Source organism: Melanotaenia boesemani, chromosome 8, assembly GCF_017639745.1.
Source record: "Melanotaenia boesemani isolate fMelBoe1 chromosome 8, fMelBoe1.pri, whole genome shotgun sequence".
NCBI lineage: Eukaryota > Metazoa > Chordata > Actinopteri > Atheriniformes > Melanotaeniidae > Melanotaenia > Melanotaenia boesemani.
The window spans coordinates 17,052,071-17,075,543 of NC_055689.1; the positions used below are offsets into that span (position 1 = coordinate 17,052,071).

General features: G+C 38.1%; 1 protein-coding gene across 2 annotated transcripts; it reads left to right on the forward strand.

The window, feature by feature from the left end:
- The first annotated feature begins 45 nt into the window (after positions 1–45).
- LOC121644157 (collagen alpha-3(IV) chain-like) lies at positions 46–23,120 on the forward strand. 2 transcript variants are annotated; one of them, XM_041991900.1, is made up of 52 exons: positions 46–280; positions 3,698–3,751; positions 3,999–4,088; positions 4,264–4,308; positions 4,412–4,456; positions 4,562–4,624; positions 4,868–4,921; positions 5,022–5,048; positions 6,034–6,102; positions 6,250–6,312; positions 6,386–6,421; positions 6,824–6,868; positions 7,035–7,112; positions 7,858–7,911; positions 8,031–8,096; positions 8,822–8,866; positions 9,023–9,076; positions 9,419–9,460; positions 9,701–9,779; positions 9,954–9,989; positions 10,154–10,330; positions 11,120–11,209; positions 11,359–11,442; positions 11,573–11,643; positions 11,718–11,906; positions 12,052–12,223; positions 12,325–12,408; positions 12,625–12,732; positions 12,827–12,921; positions 13,962–14,112; positions 14,246–14,356; positions 14,500–14,664; positions 15,963–16,049; positions 16,225–16,362; positions 16,504–16,602; positions 16,702–16,800; positions 17,110–17,246; positions 17,399–17,522; positions 17,626–17,706; positions 17,817–17,915; positions 18,039–18,086; positions 18,318–18,500; positions 18,766–18,887; positions 19,146–19,218; positions 19,515–19,589; positions 19,777–19,896; positions 20,174–20,269; positions 20,509–20,718; positions 20,837–21,014; positions 21,168–21,282; positions 21,372–21,544; positions 21,823–23,120. In XM_041991900.1, exons 1-52 carry the CDS (start codon positions 209–211, stop codon positions 21,935–21,937), a joined length of 4,986 nt encoding a protein of 1,661 aa, XP_041847834.1. In that variant the 5' UTR covers positions 46–208; the 3' UTR covers positions 21,938–23,120. The 2 variants fall into 2 exon arrangements, with proteins under 2 accessions (XP_041847834.1, XP_041847835.1); XM_041991901.1 differs by lacking the exons at positions 7,858–7,911; positions 8,031–8,096.
- The last annotated feature ends 353 nt before the right edge of the window (positions 23,121–23,473 follow it).

Below are 23,473 nucleotides of genomic sequence, written 5' to 3' on the forward strand. Positions count from 1 at the left end.
TTCCTGTCTATTTCGGGATACTTGAACCCAGATGGAAAACTTAGCTTTCACTGCAGCGATAATCTGCCAGCACCTTGAACTCAGTCGTTGAGAGTTGTGATGTGAAAGCTTTTTGCAGAGGTGGACAATACACAAGACATCCATCAGGCCCAGAGAGCACTAGGATTGTGAAAACTACTCTACTGATGTAAATGCAGCCATAAAAACCATGGGAAGGCCAGTGAACCTAGTTCTTCTGATGCTATTTGCTGTGATGCTGATTGTGACTGAAGGAAACAAAGTAAGATGTTTTATGTTTTTCATTTGGACAGATCATTGTAGAAATATTGTGTTTATTCAGAAGAAATTCGTCACACTGTATTATAGTTTCTGCTTTTATTTAATGCTCTTATGGGACACAGTTTTACAATAAAATAACTTGTTTTATTTATTTTATACTGTACTGCACAGGCTGATTAGTTGTGCTACCAAATCAAATCAATTTCTTTGCTGCTATGTTATCATATCAGCTTCACTGATACAGATTATTTAACTTAAAGTAATGCTTAAAATTATTCACAATTATTAAAGCTGTTTGGAGTAGCTCAACCTATCCACTCATTTTCTAAGGTCTCCCCATTCTTTGTTCATTAGAAAGCAGCATCATTCTTTCACTTTTGTATTTCCTGTTGTGTCTACTCTTTTGCTTAAACTGTGCTGTGATTTGTTTGTAACTGTACCGTTTATGCTTATCTAAAACTATCTGAATTCCTTAGAGATGTGGGATGTCATCTGTTTGCATTTTTCCCTCACTGTGTACAATATTTTGAAGCTGACTGTGTTGGTGGGATAAAGCAAAGTGAAACAGCAAGAAAGTTAAGATATACTAAAAGTACTTCTAAAAGTGCATTAACAAAGATATAATAATTGCTTCTATAGTTTACCATTAATCATTTAAAAGAAACTTTCCTTCACCGTTTGATTTGAGATATAAATGTGCATGATTTGGAAAAGTTTGGAAAAGTAATTTGTTCACCTGCAACTTGTTTTATTGATTTGTATTAGAAATATGATAAGTAACTGACCGAAAATACAGTCAATCAATCATCAATCACAATGACTGATATTGAGAAGCACAACTTACCTGAAAATACAGACGAACTTTCACAACTGCCCAGCTAAAATCTGGTATTCATTTATACTGTTTATTTTATGATAAAAATATTGTTTTATTTTTTATTAAGAACATGAAAAAACAGGAACTACCGGGTAGACAGCAGATGGCAGCAATGCGTCCCTTTTCAACACTCACTGCATTAAAACACTCCCACTTAATTTTACATGGCATTAATGCACTTACCATTAAGTTATATCACTAAGAGCCATGCTTCGCTGTACAAATAATGTCAAGACAACAAATCTTTTCATTTCAAAACTTGCAAAATTATCTCTTTAGCCCAGAGGTGTCCAGCTACAATCCTTAGAAGGGGCACAATCTTGCAGGTTTTCAATGTTTCCCTGCTTCAACACACCTGACTCAAATTAATGAGTCATTGTGCAGAACTTGATAGGTTGTTGGATCCATTTAATTTGAATCAGGTGTGTTGAAGCAGGGAAACTTTGAATTTTCTTGGTGTTATTCTTGACCACAAACTAAGCTGGAATCCTCAAAGTATTAAAAGTATTACCAGTATTGAAATTAAAATTGCTAAGTGCATTGCTGTAATGGGTAAATCCAGGTATATGTTGAATCATAAACTTTGCATATTGTTTACTGTACTCTTGTTTTGCCACGTTTGCTACTGTATTGAAGTTTGGGACAATACCTATAAGACAAAACTAAACACACTTGCAATTCTCCAAAAAAAAGGCTCTTCGAATTATGCACAATACTGGCTTTAGGGACCACTGCTTTTTACATCTGAAGTACTAAAGATTGAAGTTCTAGTGAAATGCAAAACCTTACAAATAATATATAAAGCCAAGTACAATCTCTTACCTCATAAAATTCAAAAAAGGTTTAGTAATAAAGATCTGAAGTATAATTTAAGAGGAGAAATTAATCTGAAAAAAAAAATGGAAACCATCTTAAAAAAGATGTTCATCCAGCTCGTTCTGGAGTTGATCTTTGGAACGAGCTGGATGACCAATTAAAGGGTTGTACCACACTTAGGCATTTTACAAAGACATTTAAGTACAAAATATTACAGCAATATGCACTTAAAAATAATTAATTACAGTGTATTTTCCTTTTCTCCCTTTCCCTACAAATGATTGTAACTGTAATTCAAATTTTTTACTGTTTTCTTTATGTGTATGCACACCGGCACACAAAAACTTGCATGAGTACCGACACCTGTATGCCTTAAAATGTGCAATTGAGTTGATGTAATAGGGGATGGGATTAAATAAGTTCCTGTTCTTCCTATTCATTTTCTAGCTACAACAATATGTATGTTTGTGTGTATGTATGTATGTGTGTTTGTATATGTATGTATGTATGTATGTATATATATATATATATATATATATATATATATATATATATATACATATATATAATTATATATTTGTATATATATAATTATATTCTACAATATTTTGTGTTTAATACCCACAATGGGTAGAGAGAACAAAACAAAACAAAACACACACACACGCACATGTATATGTGCGTGTGTGTGTGTGTGTGTGTGTGTGTGTGAGATATATTAAAAAATACTGTTATTCCGAGTGTTTTTGTTTTTGTTTTGTTTTGTTTTCTCTACTCATTGTGGGTATTAAACACATAATATTGTACAATATAATTATTTTTCTGTGTATGACATATTTATTTTCAAGGTACAATATATTTACACAACACATTTATTTCTATGGCTGGAAATAAATAAAGAAAGAAAGAATACTTGCAGGACAGTGGACCTTGAGGACGGACTTTGGAAACCCTCCCATTAGCCCCTTTTGTTTTTTTGCTTGGTGTTTCTTAACATGTTAAACAGCAAAACTGTGCTTTGTTTAAAAATGAGAATTACATTAGGAAAAAGCCAGTCTTGTAGTATTGCAATTTTATTCCCTATTCTGCACACATTCATGAATGTTGTGATAGCAAATGTGTATGTGTTTAGTTCTTCAATGATCCACTAAATCCTTTGCGACTGCAATGGCTCCTTGGTTGTCCTTCAAGATCACTGTAGTCATCTCTGTGTCCGGCCATGTAGTCATAGCGGCATACAGCAGACTTCCCACTGTGGACTCACAGGCCTATTGACACCATTATTATTTTTTTTTAACTTGACATTAGCATCAGCAAGGGTTGCAACAGGATTTGCATAATCCATTCCATATTTCCGAAGGATTGCTTCAGGTGAAGCTCCTTCAACATCCAGCTGATTCAGCTTATCAGATCTTTGTGTTTCCATTCCTTCCATCTTTACCACATACATAACAACAAGACTTTTTAACTGCACCTTATTGTCTTTTCTTGTTGCTGACTTTAAATGTCATTCTCATTTTGACATTGCCAAGTCCTAAGGTGTCACTCCTGCATTTCTCCACATACTTGCGTTGACATGGCTGATGCACTACCTGACTCAGCACTACTGGTGTTATCAATACCATTCACTTGCTTCAGCTCTTCATTTAGTAATGCTTGCTGAACAAACGTCTGTGTCAAACCACTGCATTACAACAAGAAATGCTTTTTTTTTTTTATTTCTAGTGTGTGTGCAGTGGAAAATCCAGGTGCAACTGTAAAGGAGTTAAAGGCAGCAGGGTAAGTAGATCATTTTAACAAAAACAAGTGGACCAGTTCTTTAAAAAAAAAAAAAAAAAAAAATTAGGAATGAATTAACTTTGAATTTTAAATTATTCTTGTAATTTTTATTATTTTAATCATGTCAAAACAAGTTCTTTTTATTACAAATGTGTAAGCAGTGTGAAACCAGAGAGTTTATCTGTATTGTTTTGTGGCTCATCTCCTCCTCTCTTTCTATTTCTTCCAATCACAAACAAACACACAGGGAGAAAAAGGCCTTCAAGGAGAATCAGGTCCTCCAGGACCACAAGGCCATCCAGGAACCATGGGTCATGCAGGGCCAAGGGGACCAAAGGTAAAAATTAAGCTGAGCTCTCATGTTCCCTTTTCATTCTGAGTCTCTCTGTCTAAATCCAAATCCAGAGGTTTCAGTGAGATGGTGATAAATTACGCTGTTCTGTGTACCGCGGCACTTTCAGATATATATCTCACTGGATTGTTAAGATTAATTGAGTTTCATTTTTTAACAGGGCAGCATGGGACTTAGCGGTCCTACGGGACCAAAAGGCGATGTGGTAACATAACTCTAATTTTCAAGCTCGAGTCCACTGAGTTTTCACCCTGTAAAACATCAACATGATTCTAAAAATCTGTCTATTTGTGCTTCTGTCTTTACAGGGGCTGGATGGGAGAGAGGGGTTTGCTGGGTTCCATGGTTTACCTGTGAGCTGACTCATGATACTGAACACTTATTGCCATGTGTTTTGTTAACAGATGTTCTCCAGTAGATGCTTGCACATTGTTGTTTTCTTTGAACCCCTGTTGTAGGGTGTTCCAGGCTTGCAGGGGCCTCCAGGCCCCCCAGGGAGCCCTGGATGCAATGGTACCAATGTAAGAAAAACACATATGTGGAAATGTGTCTCTACTTTATCTGTTTTGCTTATATATATATATATATATATATATATATATTTTTTTTTTTTTTTTTTTTTTTTTTTTTTACTGTGAAGAAGTTTGTGCTTCTTTTTTGTGAAACGTGTTTTATGAAAAAACTTACATGTTAGCATTTTAAATGCCTGAAATTGTTGGTAAAACCTAATCAGTTTGTGTTATGACCACCATTTTGATTTGCAGGGGGACAGTGGAGATCCTGGGATTCCTGGTGCTCCTGGTATTGATGGACAGAGAGTAAGAAGCTCATATAAAGTATTCTGGCTTGTTGTACTTTTAATTGACTTGATCATCTTAACAACTATGCATTTTTGTCAACTTTATTTGTATTTTGCAGGGTCCATCAGGTCTGCCTGGACCTAAGGTAATAAAATGTATAATACCCAAAGGCCTTTATTTTGTATTCAGGAATGGTGAAACTGCAGAATTGCTCAGGAATGATTCTTTTTTAAGTGCTAGTCTATAGTGGCAAGATCTTGATGCACTATAAAAAATAACATGATGTTGCACAAACAGTTACAGTTACTGTTTCCTCTACCTCCCTGAGCTCATTTTGTGCCTCGTCCTTGTGAGACTAATAACTTGTTTAAAGATTCTTCTTATTTTTTCCTGTAATCTCAAAAGTCATGTTAATTTTCAAAGCTAACTCCAAAAACTGCTGAGGACAGTTGATGTTATTTTCAAGAATGAAGTAATGCTCTAGAGAGCATCAAAAGGTTTTGTTTTTTTTTTTTTTTTTTTTTTTTTTTGGCTGTAATACTTGATGACCAGTGCAGGCTTTAAAGTTTATGTCTCTACATTCTGCAGACCCTGTAGGACCAATCACAACTGTTTACCTGTGGACAGCCATTTGCACTGACTTGTCTGCTTAACAACATCTCAAATGAATGTGGTTGTCAGCATGCTAAATGACTGCATTCCTCCAACTTTCCAGATTTATTTGTCATGTGCATGTTAACATGTTGGCATGTCAACATGGGCAAGTATCTCTTTCCACCATGCACTGATGGTGATTTGCAGCTGTAGGCAGAGCAGGTCCCATACCATGTCGTAACTTATTCTATCAGCAGGCTCTCAATTATTCTCACAAACGTCTTCAACATTCCCAGGAAGTAGGGTTGCTGGTGGCTTCCCCCCATGCTGCATCTGTAGAGCCCAGGATAGGTCCTGTGTAATGTTCATTTCTATGGTACTACTGGAAATAAAGGTTGAGTGGACGCCCTAAATATTCTAGTTGAAAAATTAACAAAAGAAAACAAGTATTAAACAAATCTTTGAGCATGTTAACAGATATAAATAGATATGTAATGGCATTATTGATATTTTGTATTGTACATTTCATTGTACAGGGTGACTCTTTGCAATCCATTCATTCAAAACCAGGGCCACCTGGACCACCAGGGAACATTGGAAAACCGGTAACTTCATTAATTATATTTTCAACAATAAATTGCTTATTGTAGAACATGTTTTTATACCTAGATAACACCTTCCATAAACTAGAGGTGTAAAAGATGGTGAAATTGATTTCTATCAGTAAAGTGCAATTCGCCTTTTAATTTCAGGGATATCCAGGTTCCCTTGGCAACAATGGACAACCAGGGGACCCTGGGCCAATGGGATCAGTTGTGAGTAAACGTGTGCATTTAAATACTATTAAACATTCTTAAGTAATGCTTGATATAATTATCTGTTTTCCAGGGTTTACTGGGTCATCCAGGGGCACCAGGATCAAAGGTAATGCAGGGCAGATACACACGGTTTACATCTTATAATGTGATATTGAGTGTGAGTGTTTACAGTGAGACTAGAAAATCAAACCACAGCTGCAGGGGTTATGTTTGGTCAGACTGCCTGGTTATCTGTATTTACACCACCTGGGAAGGTCTCAGCATTTTCCAGTGTTTATAAGCTACTGGTTTGCAGTAGTGCTCGCTTATCAGCAGTAACATTGTGTTATCACTTACATCCAGTACCATCCATTGTTGAAACTTACTGCAGTAGCAGTATAAATATCAGGTAAAGGGTAAAGTATTGTAGCTGTTTATAGTTGCCAAAAATGTAAAATGCAGGAGCTGACATTGTTTGTTAAATGTAATTGTTTATTTAAACATATTAATTTCTGCATCCACCCTGCAGGGTCAAGAGGGCCCAGGTGGTGTCCCAGGACCTAGAGGACAGAAGGTAATTTCCTTTTTTTAAATTCACTTGAAGATTATAGCTCAGTAAGAAAGGTAGAGAATATTGCCTAAGTAACATAACATTGTGCCATTTTTTTCTTGTTCTGTCAAAACATTATTTGCATTGTGTCTAGATTTTCAATGAGGTGATCTAAATTTCTTTGATGCAGGGGACACAAGGCTCACCGGGCCCACCTGGGCCACCAGGCAGGATTAAGGAGTTTTTCTCTCAGACTCTGGTGATAAAGGTACAGTATCTGAATAGAGCATGTATAGGCTAACAAAATCTCACGACTGTATGGACAAAAACTTATTTTATACATTGAATGTACAACAGAGAAAACCCATTTCTCACCATCCTTGCAGTTCCATTCATCAAAATTAAACATGACCCTAGCAGTATCATACAGTACCAGCTGGACACATCTCAGCCTTTGCAGTGGCTGATGCCTTGCCTAAGGCTTTATAGTCAATGATGTGCAGTCAATCAACAGTGTTAGAAGAGAAAAGTTAGGCCGATATCACCATTTGGCCAAAATAGGACTTAAACAATTAAGCTAAGAGACCAATGATACATAAAGCATAGGGTGATGCATTGTGGCCTCTATCATGTAGTTATTTTCAGACATTTTTACTCAGTGCAATACATAGTAGGAGGTATACTCAAAAACCTTTGTCAAAATAACTTAACTTCAGGACCTAAATAACTGTTTCAGTTGACATTTTTTCAGCTCAGTTTAACATTTTGAGTTCTGAAAGGTTAAAGTTAAAACATATTGATATTCTTAAAAAAAAGAAAAAAGATAAAAAAAAATCTATAAAAGACACAATAAAGACAAATTACCAAAGATGGGGTATAAACATCATGAATAAAGACACAATATGTAAAAAAAAAGTGGACCTTGACTTTTTCCTTAATGGTTTCCACAGGTGGTCAGGAAGCTTTGTTACTGTTATCATTAAGCAATAACCTAAGGCATGTCTCTCATCCAGGGTGCAAAGGGAGACAAAGGGGATGTAGGGGAGAGGGGCTGCAAAGGTGAATCTGTAAGTACCTGTTCACCATTCACAAATAACACGGGTAACATTTTCTAACCTGGTCAAAGTACATTTGGAAACACTTGCAAGATTCGAAAGGAAATATATCTATATCAATCTATCATCAGGGGGACCCTGGTTATGGCTTTGACAGAAAAGGAGTGAAAGGAGACAAAGGAAACCAGGGTCCTGAGGTAAGCAACATCATGTTCCTTTCATTTATCTTGTCCTCTGAGTGTGCTAAACTGTTGCTGTATTTGACTGTTGCACTGTAGATTCCTCATATAAAAACATTTTAGCATTATCATGCCTTAAACCAATGACTACCAATAAGATTTTAGGAGTAAAGTATGGTCAGCAGAGGGCAGTGGTGCAACATTAAGCTCAATGTTCAGTTCTGGTATTAGAGCAACACTTAATCAGACACTACAACAGCAGCAACTTTGAAACAAGATCAGATGTTAGGCTTCAGCTCAACCACAAAATCATAGTCTGATTCCACACACGCAGGTGCATGAAACATTGCAATGTTTGGGAATGCCCTCAAGAGGGCCTGCATGGCTATGTCCAGTCTAATTTATCTCTCTTACATGACTTAAAATCCGTGCATCAAAGACGCCTAACAAGGAAATTGAAATTCATTCGAATGAATGCATTTTTCTTTAGCTTCACTGAATAGTGAGGATGTCCTGTATTGTAAAGCTAAAGTGATGTACCAAGATGTCTGCCTTACATTTATTTAAGGACTGTTCATCTCAAATATTCATAATAATCTGTGTTTTAACTTTCAATGCAGCCTAAACAAACAAAAAAAGTGGTCATGTTTAAAAAAATGAATTGAAAATGTCAGAGGATCTTTGTAAACTATGGAAAGCAAAGCCAAGCAAATCTCTACTGTTATATTTTATTGTTTCTGCAGGGAAAGCCTGGGAAGGACGGTGATCTAGGACAACCTGGATTTACGGTAATCCGCTATCTATACGTGAATAAGCAATGAGAAATCATCCTAATACTTCATGTGTGAGTTCTGCGTGTGTGTGTGTGCGTGCATGTGTGTGTAGTTGTTTGTGTGCGTGTGCTTCACTTGCATAACTTTTGAATACAGTATAGTTTTATTTAGGGAAGGCCAGGCTCAAGAGGTGATCCAGGATATACAGGGCTGCCGGGAGGGACGGTCAGTCATTATCATCTATCTATCTATCTATCTATCTATCTATCTATCTATCTATCTATCTATCTATCTATCTATCTATCTATCTATCTATCTATCTGTCTGTCTGTCTGTCTGTCTGTCTGTCTGTCTGTCTGTCTGTCTGTCTGTCTGTCTGTCTGTCTGTCTGTCTGTCTGTCTGTCTGTCCGTCTGTCTGTCTGTCTATCTCTCTATCTATCTGTCTATCTGTCTGTGTCTGTTTGTCTTGCTGTCTGTCTGTGCATCTGACTTTGTATATAAAATTAAACTAGTGTAACAAGATCCTTTGCTGGGTTAATTATGCTGTTCTTGTATTTAATCTTTAGGGTGAAAAGGGCAATAGGGGTCCAAGGGGTCCTCCTGGAGATGTAAGTTTGTCTTACTGTAATATTCTGTTTTATAATTCTTAAATGATATTGTGAATATTTTCAATTCACTTATTCAAGGTAAATTATAGTTCTATTTTTCTAAACTGGTATCTTACCCTTAATAATAGTTTTTGATACATAAAATCATGCCAGCAAATACCCCGTGTCATTTTAAAAGTATAAATCAACCCTGGTAGTCTTGTTTTCTTTCTTTCCTTCTTTTTTTTTTTTTTTTAACAGATATTTGGACCAGAGCCAATAAAAGGCCACATTGGAGATCCTGGTCCCCCTGGCCACCCTGGGATCCCTGGCTTCCAAGGTACATGAACATGAGGAAGCCACATAATAATCAAGTTGTGAGATGATTGGTAGATCATAGACTTAAATCAGTACCAAACACAGATTTGATCAGTTATTCCGCAGTAAAGCTATAAAATAATGCCTGATGTTCTGCAGCAAATTTGCACCTGCAACAATAACAATATTTTCTCAGGTATTGTAGGATTCACTGGACCTCCCGGACCTCCAGGTGTGCAGAGAGATAAGACTAATTACACTCTACTAATCTGTCTCTCTCTATCTACTTATCAGCAATACCTATATCTCTTTAAATATTTAAAAGTTTCAGTATTAAGAGGCTGCAGCTTTCTTCAGTTATATTGGTCATAAAGCATCTATTTGCCTTATATGCAGGCCATGCATCTGGGATTTCTGTGCCAGGCCCACGTGGTCCTCCTGGCCCTCCAGGCCCCAAAGGAGACCATGGGGAACCTGGGGGTATTTACACAGGGCCACAGGGTCCTGATGGGGATCCAGGTGATGAAGGGCTTCTTGGCGACCCAGGCCCACCTGGACCCCCTGAAGACAGAAGTAAGTGAAAATGCTGATCTTCAAAAAGGTTACGTTACCTTAACACTATCACTTCCATCCATTTTCACCGTCTTGTTTCCGCAGCCAGTGGATCTTCAGCTTCTACCATCTTATAGCAAACATAAGGAGCTTAAGAACATATAATTTTTATGTCAATGCATGTTAAAGGGGCTTGTTACTCCAATGAGAGCATTCATATGTTTCTGTGTTTTTACAATCATTCATTAGAATGTATGTTTCTTCAGCTTCATGAATAGCGAGGATGTCCTGTATTGTAAAGCTAGAGTGATGCCTTGAATATATTTAAATGTTACTTAAATTCTAGCTGTCCTATTCAAACAAAAGTGTTACAGCAGAAATATGCCCCAGAAATATGTCCTATGCCCTGCCGTTTTAGACAGCCTGTTCTTGTTAATGTGGTGGATGTATATTCAAACAATTACAATAAATGTCAATGGAGTCATTTAGACAAAAAAAAAAATCCCACAAAAAGATGAAATGCTTCTGTTTCCCCATGTTTAAGATTTTAGGGATCTACTAAGTTGCCGAATATATTCTTTTATCCTGATTTTTACCTTCATTGCTGATGCAGTATTTGATCCAGGATGCACATCAAAATTTGTTGTACTTGTGCAATGACAGTAAAAATTAATCAAATTAAAATTGAATTAAACCAAAAAAAAATAAAAAAATAAAAAAATAAAAAAAATCTCTCAACAAGATAATTGGAGCAATATTAGGAAACTGCAAATATTAAACTAATAAACATTGTTGTTTTGTTCCATGTAGCGAACAGGATCACTAAGGGTCTTCCTGGAATGAAGGGGGCAAGCGGTCCAACTGGACCTAGGGGATATGATGGAACATTTGGAATGAAAGGTAGGACAGTTCTATTAAAAATAATTCTTAACACTATCATGTTTATTTATAACTAATACAGTTTATATATTGCTTTAGGACAATATTGCATTATGTATAAAAAAAAAAGTGTGTCTCAGAAATTCCTCATACATTTGTGCACTGCACAGGGGAGAAGGGGGAGCCCTGTTATGTGTGCACTGGATCAGGACTTTCTGGACCACCGGGTCCCCGTGGTCCACCTGGCCCTCCTGGTATAATCGTTCACCACATGAAAACATAGAAATCATACTCTAATTGAAATTCAAACTTAATTTTACTATATAACTGGGGAACTTACTATCTTTAAAGCTTATATATTGACATGTTTCTGCTGCCATTCAGGTACTAATCAAGGACTGGGTGAAAAGGGTGATCCAGGCTTCCCTGGATCGAGAGGTTTCCCTGGACCACCAGTAAGAATTTTTATTTTTGCAGAAAAAAAAAAAATCAGTCTACAAACTCTTGTGAAAAATGTCTTTCTCTGAAGGGTCTCAGTGGTGCAAAAGGATTGTCAGGCCCTCCAGGACAGAAGGGAGAGTCATATACCTACCACTCCCCTGGGTTAAAGGGAGTAAAAGGAGACTCAGGACAGCCTGGCAGACCTGGTCCTGATGGCATCCCTGGATCTCCTGGATTACCAGGTTACAAAGGCAGTCAAGGGCTTCCTGGGGATCCAGTGAGTCCATTTTTTTACTTTGACAAACTAATTTTATCTTATTTTACAAACTACTTTACCAACAGGAGTTATTTTTAAAACAATCTGTGTTTTTGAATTCTCAAATATGTGCAAGTTCTTTCTCATCATTTTTTCTGCACTCTAGTATTCTTTTCCTGGTCCAGTGGGAGACCAAGGATTACAAGGTCCACCAGGGCCTTTAGGCAAACCAGGACCAGTTGGCCTCCCTGGCCCAGTGGGATTTGGACCCCCTGGACTTCCAGGGATTAAAGGAGACTTTGGGGTACCTGGTCTGCCTGGACAACCTGGAATTCCAGGTTTGAAAACATGTAGATCAAAAAAAGTGTTTCAGAAAACATAAACATAAAACAGACGTAAACTGCCTGACCACATTTTTGTCACTTCCTGTTGTTTGTAGGCCAAAAAGGTGAACCTAGTCACTTTCAAGGATCTCCAGGACCACCTGGATTTAAAGGTGTGCCTGGTCCAACAGGAAGTCCAGGTAAGGATAGATGGATGGATGGATGGATGGATGGATGAATGGATGGATGGATGGATGGATGGATGGATGGATGGATGGATGGATGGATGGATGGATGGATAGATGGGTGGATGGATGGATGGATGGATGGATGGATGGATGGATGGATGGATGGATGGATGGATGGTCATATCACAGTGAATAAAATCCTATTTTATGCCTACCATCAATATCCAGGTTATCAAGGGCCATCAGGTAGCCCAGGATTGCCAGGTTTGCAAGGACAAAAAGGTGAAAGAGGCCCTGTTTTGTTTCCAGGAGATCCGGGAGTCCCAGGACAGAAAGGTAATATGCCGAGGTTGTCCAAAAGATCACATTTACTGCACAATAAAGGGGAAAACAGAATGTCCTATTTACACTACTTTTTTTTTTTTGTTAGGTGATAAGGGACAGCCAGGAGAGCCAGGCATTCCAGGTAGAGGCTTACCAGGAAAGCCAGGTCAACAAGGCCACTCTGGTCCCCCTGGAGAGAAGGTCAGAAGCACTAACAGAACATTTGACATACATAATTCACTATCCAATAATAGAGATACTGAATAGCACATTGCATGGCCAGCATAAGCTACAGTATGTCTACATGGACCAATATTTCATCTATATGATTTAAATGAATCTGATTCCAGACTCCAGCTGTCTACATGATACATGCTTGAATAAGTAACCAATCAGTTGTGTGTTTACATGATGTGAAGATTTATTACAAAGATAATGCTTTTGACCTGCTCAGTAAATACTTTTGACCATCAATATGCTCAGTAATCCTTAACTCTGGAAAATCAAAAGTGCTCCATGTAAACGTATCTACTCCTCCTGTTAAAAAAAAATAGAAAGAAAATGAATGAATGAATAAATGAATGAACGAACGAACGAACGAACGAACGAACGAACGAACGAACGAATGAATGAATGGTATAGTTTTTGTGGAGTATCAGGGTTAAGATTTGTTCAAAGCCTTGGACAAAAAAATGTTTCTGCCTTCTTGCAGAAAAACAAATGATGTGATTAATGTGCTTTTCTCAGTAGAGTAAAATTTTAACTGCAGTCAGCAGCTCTGGCTTAAAGTCTGGAAATGGGGGAAAAGCAAGCCTTGTTCTGTTCAGAAGTAATGGAATCTGACAAGCAGCACTTCTAAAGCTTGCTAATTCTCTTGAGTCTTGTCATCAATGTGTGGTTGCCTGGCAACCAGCAGAATTTATTCAGTTTATATGGACAATAGTATGCATGTGCCAACATTTCATATTTGGTCACTCAATTATTGATATTGCTGATTTTATGTACCAACCAGGTAAATTCCCTCAGGGTCTTCGCTTAATGTCTTATATGACTCTTATTAACAACTAATGGAAGCATCAGCTCTGATGTGGTATTTGTTTGTTTGTATTTGCTTGAGGAGCTGAGCAGCTGAGGAAGTGGTAGGCAGGTTTTTTTTAACGTGCCTGACAAGTACAAGATAGATTTTAGTATTTCCAAGTAACGTATCTTTTTTTTTATTTTTTATTTTTTTTATTTTAAAGGGTGAAAGTGGTCTTGGAAACCCTGGCCTTCACGGACCCCCAGGGCCACCTGGGCAAGATGGCTTTCCAGGTCCAGTAGGAGATCCTGGGATCCTTGGCCTTCCAGGGTATCCTGGATCATTTGGCAGACCAGGGATTTCAGGAGAAAAGGGTACAGCAATTATTAAACTAAAGTTTAGAAAGATACAATTTGCTCATGATATATTCTTAATCCTGACATCTATGTTTATATTCATACTAATTTACATTTATCTATTTTACACATTGCATTAAATGTCATTCAGGACAAAAAGGTTCTCTGGGCCCTCCAGGGTTGCCTGGTAGCAAAGGTTTTTGTGAAGGTTTGCCAGGACCAGAGGGACTACCAGGACCAGATGGGTATTCAGGAAATCAAGGTCAGCTTATATTAGAGTCATGTGATGTAATTTAATGTCAGATTCAGAAGGACAACCAGTATAGAGGGTGAAAGGTGAACAAGGTGAACATCCTGAGCGAATGCCACTTTTATTTTGTTCTGTCTCCATCTTCCCTCTCCCAGGACCTCATGGCTTACCTGGTGAAATGGGAAATGCAGGTTTTCCCGGACTGGGTTACCCTGGATTTCCTGGTGAGCCTGGTCTCCCTGGATTATCAGTGCCAGGTCCACAAGGGCCTCCTGGACCAAAAGGAATTACGGGACTAAACGGCCGGCCTGGTGAACCTGGTATGGCTTTATTTTTCTTCATTATTAGGCTTTTTTTGTTTGTTTATGTGCTGTGTGAATTCACTGTGCATTGTTTCATTTTAACCACCAACACCTGACTGCTCCCACCTCCATGCACATTTTGCTTTCTGTCTTGCAGGAACTATTTTTATATTATGTGCTTTATCACTCCTTAAAATTGGGGACAAAACTCAAATAAATAACGTTGCCTGTTGCAGTAGGTCAAGATAGAGAAAAAGGATCTCTGTGCAAAGTGCCTTAGAGACCAGTTTCAAAGACAAAAAAGCTTAGGAATATAATGAAAAAGAACTTTCTAGAATTGTAGATCATACTGACAGTCTGACAGTGACTTTAATGAAATAAGGTAAATTTGACCTTGAGTTGGTTCCAAATCGCACCTGTCAGCAACCAGTCATTGCACCAGCTTGTCAGCATCCAGCCAGAACATCAACCCATCAGCATCTCTCTCTAGAACCAGCCACAGGACCAGCCCAACAGCACAGAATCCATCCATCCATCCATCCATCCATCCATCCATCCATCTATGTCCAAAGGCAGAGCCACCTTTCAGAAATTCCCATATGATCTAAATGCAGCCAGGGCCTACTATGGAGGAAGGCAGTGACACAGATGTAGGATATTTAGTCCATAGAATCTCTTTGGGATGCATTAACTGGGAGATAACAGGATAATAAAGAATCAGGTCGGTGTATACCTGATAGAAGAGCAATGCGTGGACAGCCAATGACATGAAACATGCTGAAACCCTCATGTCTTGTGCTATATAAAATGTGGCAGAGAGAATATTCTTTGAGCTTGTGTTCCAGAAACGCTGAACTCCTTTCTGTCATATACACTCCCTGATCAATCAGATTTAAAATAAAGCCCAGAAAGACAATTGCTGACTTGAGACTCATTCAAACTCACTCATTTTACTTGGTGATAATGAACAATTTTCTCCACATATGCCAAGAAGATGAATAACCCTGCTCTCAGATCTATTTTTCATGTTCTCAGCTTTACCAATAACATCCTCCATAGAAAGGGAGAGCTTTTCAGGCAGTTGAAAAAATTATATGAGGGAGACCCTATCGAAGTGGGATTAAATTAAACATTTTGCCATTATTTTCTTTATTCTTAGATTCACTGTGTTGTTTTGTACCTTGGATGTCTTCAGTATCGTTCATATAATAAAGTAGTAAAAAAGAAAAAAAACTATGAGTACTTGTTTTTTAGTTTTTGACAAGTACTGTATTTATGTTAAAACTTATCTTTGATTTTCCTCTTGCGTTTGTTAGGATTGAGTGGAGACCCTGGACCTGATGGAACATCAAGATTAGGACCACCGGGATTGCCTGGGGTTATAGGGCCACCTGGTGTAATAGGTAACATAAAAAAATGAAAGCATATGCTTTCAATTTTGTATCAATTAGACATATTTGATTTAAAGAAAATCAGAAAACTTAAGTTTCATGTCAAATCAGAAATAATTTGGATGTTTCTGCTTCTCCGCTAAGTCATTGCAGTTGTATGGTTTTCAGCTGTCCTAACTATTTACAGGTGACCCTGGCCTCAAAGGAGCCAAAGGGGCCCAAGGTATCCAAGGACAAAATGGGGACAAGGGCTCCAGGGGTCCTCCAGGCCCTTCATTCCAATCACAAAACTGTTCTGGGCCACAAGGGGACCCTGGATATTCAGGTACACTATAAATTAATAGCCGCATGCTGCAAAATGGAGATGTTGTACAAAATGGACCTGAGATATTCATCGATGTTTTAGGGTAAAGTATAACATATAAGTATAACTTAAGATAAAAAATTTCTATCTGGATTCCGTCAGGTCCTTCTGGTCAAAATGGTTCCAGAGGTGAATCTGGAAACAGTGGACCAAAAGGAAAAGAGGGAAAAGTGGGAGTACTAGGGGTTCATGGAGAAAGAGGTTTGAAATTAGCGGCAACAAATTTTTTTTCACTATTTTGTCAATTAAGTCTTTTTTCATAATATTTTCTTAACTTCAGTTGTATCTTTATGTGCATAGGTCCCCGTGGTGATCCCGGTGTGGATGGACCAGTGCTTTCCCAAGGTTCCCAAGGATCTCCTGGACCCCCAGGAAACTCAGGACACAGAGGTCAAACTGGTAAGACCTATTCTTTAGCTCAGGGCCTCACACCACAGATTTTATAAAACTTGTCTCTAATGTCACAAATGGAAGCTCTCCTCAACTTAAAAAGGGGTACTGGTCACAGTTTTCTTGCAAGATTAACAATGATGTATTTTCTAAATCATACGACACCAACAAAAGATTAATTTGAAAATAAATTAGTACAGAAATTACGTGCAGAAGAGAAAGGAATGAGAATAGAACTAAATTGTGATATCAATTAATTGTTAATATTGGTAATACAAAACAATACAATATTAAATAAAAATATTTTTATCCTACTAGGACCTAAAGGAATAAAAGGACAGCCAGGAATCCCTGGGGGTCCTGGAGCAGATGGGGTTCCAGGGACGACTGGTTATATTGGAATTCCCGGAGAACCAAGCCATGGATATGGACCTCCTGGACAGATAGGACAAAAGGTAGTGATAACCAAATATATCTGGGTAATGCAGCATGATGGAGTCCCTTGTCGTAAAATGTTAAAATGGACATAAACTGAAAAACATGAAGAACAATGTTTTGTTTTTATTTATTTATTTTTTTTTTTTTTTATTCAACCCTCTGTCATCAGGGTGAACCAGGATCAAGCAGTAATATACTGAAAGGTCAGAAAGGAGAGCCTGGTATTACGGGGCCAGTTGGCCTACCAGGAAACTTTGGAGCCAAAGGAAACCCAGGACCTACAGGACATAGCGGTCAATAACACTTATTACTGAAATTAAGAAGTTTTGATGTATTCTGCTTTTCACATTTTATTAACATTTCCATCCATCTCCTATCCAAAACCTCCTGTTCCAGGTTTCCTGGGCTATCAAGGTCCAATAGGCTCAGATGGTCCTTTAGGAGTCAAAGGATACCTAGGACCAAATGGACTGCCAGGCAAAGTCCTATTGTTTCTTTTAAATGAAGTGAAGGATGGGGGTTTTCCCCATAATTCGTAAAAAAAAAAAAAATAAATAAAAATCATATTTACTGTCTATTTGCCTCAGGTAGCCCAGGCCCACCAGGGAAGTCTGGTGATCCTGGTCCTAAAGGCAACCAGGGCCAAGATGGAATTCCTGGGCCACCAGGGCAGAAAGGGGACACAGGTAAGACAAACCCCACTTAAAGAGGCTTGAGTTTATGATCATCCTTTACATTCTAAACTTATGTTTTCCAAATTTTCTGCACTCAAAGATCATCTATTCTCTGACCGTATCTCTCCTCTGCAGTCATAATAGGTGGGACACTAGGAAAACGCGGTGACACTGGTCAGCCAGGTAAGTCATAGATCAATATAATTCAGTTATTTTCTTAATTTCATTATGAATGTATATATATATATATATATATATATATATATATATATATATATATATATATGTGTGTGTGTGTGTGTGTGTGTGTGTGTAGAGAGAGAGAGAGAGAGAGAGAGAGAGAGAGAGACTGAGAGACTGATAAACCGTTTTCTTACAAATGATTTGTACTTACTGTTTTTTTCTGTATTTAAGGCCCTCCTGGGAACACTGGTCCTCCTGGTTTATCTCCCCCAGCTAGTGCTGGACCAATAGGAGATAAAGGATTTCCAGGTCCACCTGGAATCCTCGGGCCAAAAGGACCACCAGGAACAGCAGGGGCCTGTATTCCTGGGCCTAAAGGAGATCATGGATTACCTGGCAGTCCTGGGAGCAGAGGTGAGGATGTTCTGCAGGAGGACTGAAAGGCATTTGGCACATGTGATTAAATATTAGGTTGTATGCAGTGGGAATTTGCATACAATCGTATCCAGGCATGTGTCTTCTTCTTTATACACATCTACTTTCCAAGCCCACTGCTGCATGAGGATATCCTTTGTTCTGGACCTGAGACAGTGTTATTAAAACAACTACCCAGTTGTTCTTCCTTGTCAAATTCTGTATTTGCTTTCAATCATCAGTCTTTCGTATGATTATTATGTAGGCTATGCAGGCCCACCTGGTCCTCCAGGTCCAACAACACCAGGCTTTAAAGGAGACAGAGGGGAGCCAGGTCCTTTAGGACCTCCAGGTTTTAACGGAGCCCCAGGAGAGCCAGGCTCACCTGTAAGTGATCACAGCATTTGCTTTATCTTAAGTAAGGAAATTAGATGGCTTTTATGGTGAATCATGTCTGCATTTATGTTTGCAGTTAAAAATCAAGGTCTAATGTTATCTAATGTGATTCTCATGAAGAATCACTTAGACATCAAACTGAATCTCTTTCTGTCATGGGTTAAGGAAGTGCAAATCTTCAAACACTGCAATACTTAGTTCTACAGCATTCTAATCTTTGACCTTTCATTGTTACATTTGCTTCTCAAGGGTCGAATAGGCACACCCGGACATCCAGGACCAAGAGGAGATTCTGGTCTCCCTGGAAAACAAGGGCTTCCTGGTAATCTATCATTTCAACCTTAGTCTTATTAGACTAAAATGAATTCCAGCCCTAGACAAAGTATGATTCATCACCCCAGAAGAATAATAGTTCACAGCTGATTTATATTCCCACAACAGAGATGAAACAGATGGAACTGAAAACAAAGGAGACGATAAATAAATAAAAAAGAAATTGAAAGATTTATGAGGACTCATTTCACATTTTTCCTGTGATATCCAATAAACTGGGACTAATGAAATAGGATGAAAAAACAAGCCAATTCCTTTCAGCTCATGACATGTCTTGTGTTCTAGGTGATGTTGGAAACCCTGGATACATACCAGGTCCTTGTGGTCTTCCTGGGATCAAAGGTTTTCCTGGACCCCCAGGTGTGGCAAAAGTCTGTCTTAGGAAGAGTAAAATATTGTATTTCCACTCATCTCAGATAGCCCTACTTGCTAATTCACACTATTGTTTTCATTTAATCTAGACCTTTTGGGACAGTTGTTATAGAGCACTGGTCTTAGAAAAGTCTGGATTTGGCTTTCTAAAGTCTCTGTTGTTTTATACCTGTAGGCATCAAAGGTGAACCAGCATGTATAAGATTCGAACCAGGACCTCCAGGCTTACCCGGTCCCCCTGGCAATCAAGGACCCAAGGGGACCATTGGACAACCAGGACCACCAGGGCCTCCAGGTTTAAATGTTTTCCCATTTTACAATATGATACGATGCAATACACCTTTATTGTCAGACTATCATTGTCTAGTAAATGCAAAGCTATTTAACATGTACTTATATACATGTACTCATATGTTTATGTTTGTCATTTATATGCTTTCAAGCAGCCTAAAGGATGCAGTTGCCTGCAATGCAGTTAGAACAAAAATGGATATTCATTTTTTGTTTTTGAATGTATCTATTCACATTTATTCTTAGCCCTGTCACGGTGATTCTGAAACTTTCCTTTTCAGGTCAACCGGGAGTTAAAGGATTACATGGAATCAGCCCAGATGGCCCACCTGGATTCCCGGGCCAGAAAGGAGAGAAAGGAAGCACAGGCTTACCAGGTGTGTTCATACCTGGCTTATACACATGTTTACCAGCTTGAATTGCTATGATAATGAGGGAAAAAAAGAGTTTACTTTAATTCAACATGTGTGAATGCTACACTATGTTGACGTTATCTGGTTAGAATAATAATTGAGTTAACAGTGACAAACGATGGGAAACTGGCCCTACTACTCTAAAATGTCTTAAAATAAAGTTGCCCACATGATATCACGTGGTCTTTTGTTGTACTGTCCAGGTCCAGTAGGCAGTCCTGGAAATGCAGGCCTAAAGGGTTTCACAGGTTTGCCTGGCAAAGCTGCCTCAGGTTATTTTGATAGTTTCCTCATAGCAAGGCACAGTCAAAGCATCCGTGTCCCCGACTGCCCCAAAGGCACCAGCCTCATCTACTCTGGTTACTCCTTTCTCTTCATCAGTGGAAACGAGAGAGCTCATGGCCAGGACCTTGGTAAGAAGACAGAAATCATCACACTCACAGATAATGTGTATATCATGCAGCATAGAAATCTACACATTTGCTTGGGCCATTATAAGATATTTCTCTGAAATTTCATGTTGTCTTACAGGCACCACAGGCAGCTGTCTCCCTCGTTTCTCCACCATGCCCTTCTTGTTCTGCGACACAGAGTATACCTGCCGTTATGCTTCCCGTAATGACTACTCATACTGGCTGTCTACTGACACTCCACAACCTGCCAACATGGCTTCCATCACAGCAGACAAGCTGGCATCCTATATTAGCAGGTGGGACAAGAGTGTTACAGAACACTCCCAAAGAAATTATAAATTTTTGTGTTCTTTGATTAAAAAGTTCAAATCTATATGTTCATATAAAATATTCTCTTTTATCTTAAAAAAATTTCATTATATTGATGTGTGTGTGCATCTGTGATTTAGGTGTTCAGTATGTGAAATCAACTCCAATGTCATAGCCATCCACAGCCAGACAACTCTGAAACCTGAATGCCCCAGAGGTTGGGAATCTCTATGGACTGGGTACTCATTTATCATGGTAAAGAAACAATTATTTTACCTTCTGAATACAAAGATCTTGTCATGTGCTATATCCAGTTTTCTTCCATTAATCATCATCCATTATAGCAAACAGGAGCTGGGGCAGAAGGATCCTCTCAACCCTTGGTTTCTCCTGGCTCTTGTTTGGAAAATTTCCGCCAAGTGCCCTTTATAGAGTGTCACGGCAGGGGGACATGCAACTACTACCCTGACTCCTACAGCTACTGGTTGGCTTCCCTTGACCCAAACAACATGTTCAGGTGAACTGTTCAGTTCTCTATCTTATCAGCAGTCAATGTCTCCAGCTGTCTTCGATGGCTCCAATTTGAATTATAACATTCTTGAGTTTTTATTTTTCTCATATATTTTTAACTTCAACACATTGTTGTCTCAGGGTCTTTTGTTGCCATCCAAAGAAGAAAGACATATTTTCTATGTATCATATTCTATATTGAATTATCTGTACACGATCATTAAATTTCTAACCCTCTGTTTTTTCTTTTGTTTGTTGGTTGGTTTTCTTGGTTATCTTCTACAGTAAACCGGCTCCTCAGACAGTGAAGGGACCTTCTCTAGAAAGTATTATCAGCCGTTGTCGAGTCTGCAGAAAACTATGGCAACACCGCACAAATGACAGACGTGGGGACTATTGAAAGCCTAAATATGTGAAAGGTGATGCTCTGTAGTAGAAAGCAGTGTATGTTATGTGCACTTCTTTTCTAAGTTTGTGTGATCATGCTGTGTTTGTTGCTATTGTCTTTGACTGCAGTCATTTCAAAAGTTCTGGTGATCATTTACATTTTGAAAAGTCATTATATCTTGTAGCTGTGGTGTGCACCAAGTTATTACTGTTTCTTTTCCTCACGCATTTTAATTTAAATGTTTCATTTGCATTTTCTCTAACTCTCTTTTTCCCTGCTTCCTTAATACAAAACAGTCCAGAGATATGATTATAACACTGTGTTTATGATTTAGAAAAAAAAAAAATTGTGATGATGTATAGATTAATTAATTAGAGCATTTAACTCTGCCTTTATTGTAATTACCAGAAAACACTCAATCTAAATATTTTTTTTTGTGCAAATAAAGATGGATTACTAGGGAATAAAATGGCTCATCATGCCAGTGACATCTATTTGATTCCTCAGTCCAAGTAACCAGCTCAGGCCAGTGAGGTCCAGTTTACTGAATGACATCACAAACACTGGGTCACCATAAATGACACTAATTTTCCTGTAACAACTGGATGTTGTAAACATGACGTCCTTGCTTGTGAATTGTTTTGTTGTTGCGTTTTAACACACAAGTATGGTGTCATTTGTTCCATCGTTCTAACAGCATTTCTTTGAATTTAAGCCTGTTAAATGGAGCATGAAAAAGATTAAACTTGATGACGCACACTGCCTGCAACTCTTTCCAAACCCTTACTAAATGTACTGTCAGGAGGAAATGCTGCAATCAAAATAATGCTGTCTTTGTGTCTTGAGGACAAAATTTCTCATTAAGATCCAATTTATTTTTTACACTACTTGAGTTTTTTAATAAGTGAGTGAAAAAAAACATAAAATACAAAAAGCAGAAATCATTAACAGGATTTATCACCGTCTACTTATTTTTCACGATGGTTTAAAAGAATCTATTTTTAAAGGCTGAATATATATTACAAAATTTTCTAATCTGACCTCCCATGCTTTTGTAATTTTCATGTTTTATTTCACAACACTACTCACCCAGAAAACAATCAATAGAGCAACATGTCCCAGAGAAGCAGTCACTCAAGCTCACTCACCAATGATCAGTTACCCTGATGGACAGATGTAAAGTCTTGGATGAAAAATGGTGCAATGATGCCCTTTGTTTACAAATCCCAGAATGGTTTAGGCCCAGAATACATCTGTGATATGTTCAGAGAATATAAACCTAGCAGAGCTCTTAGATCCAAAGAGGCTGGTCAACTAGTCCAGACCAGAGTCCAGACTAAACATTGAGAAGCAGCATTTAGCTGTTATGCTGCAAACAAATGGAACAAACTGCCAGTGGAGATTAAACTTTCCCCAAATGTAGACATTTTTAAATCCAGGTTAAAAACATTTCTTTTCTCAAGCGCCTATGCATGAAATCTGCACGGTAACTTTTTAAACTTATCTTGCTTTTAATCATTTTAATGTAATTTATTACTTTATTGTGAT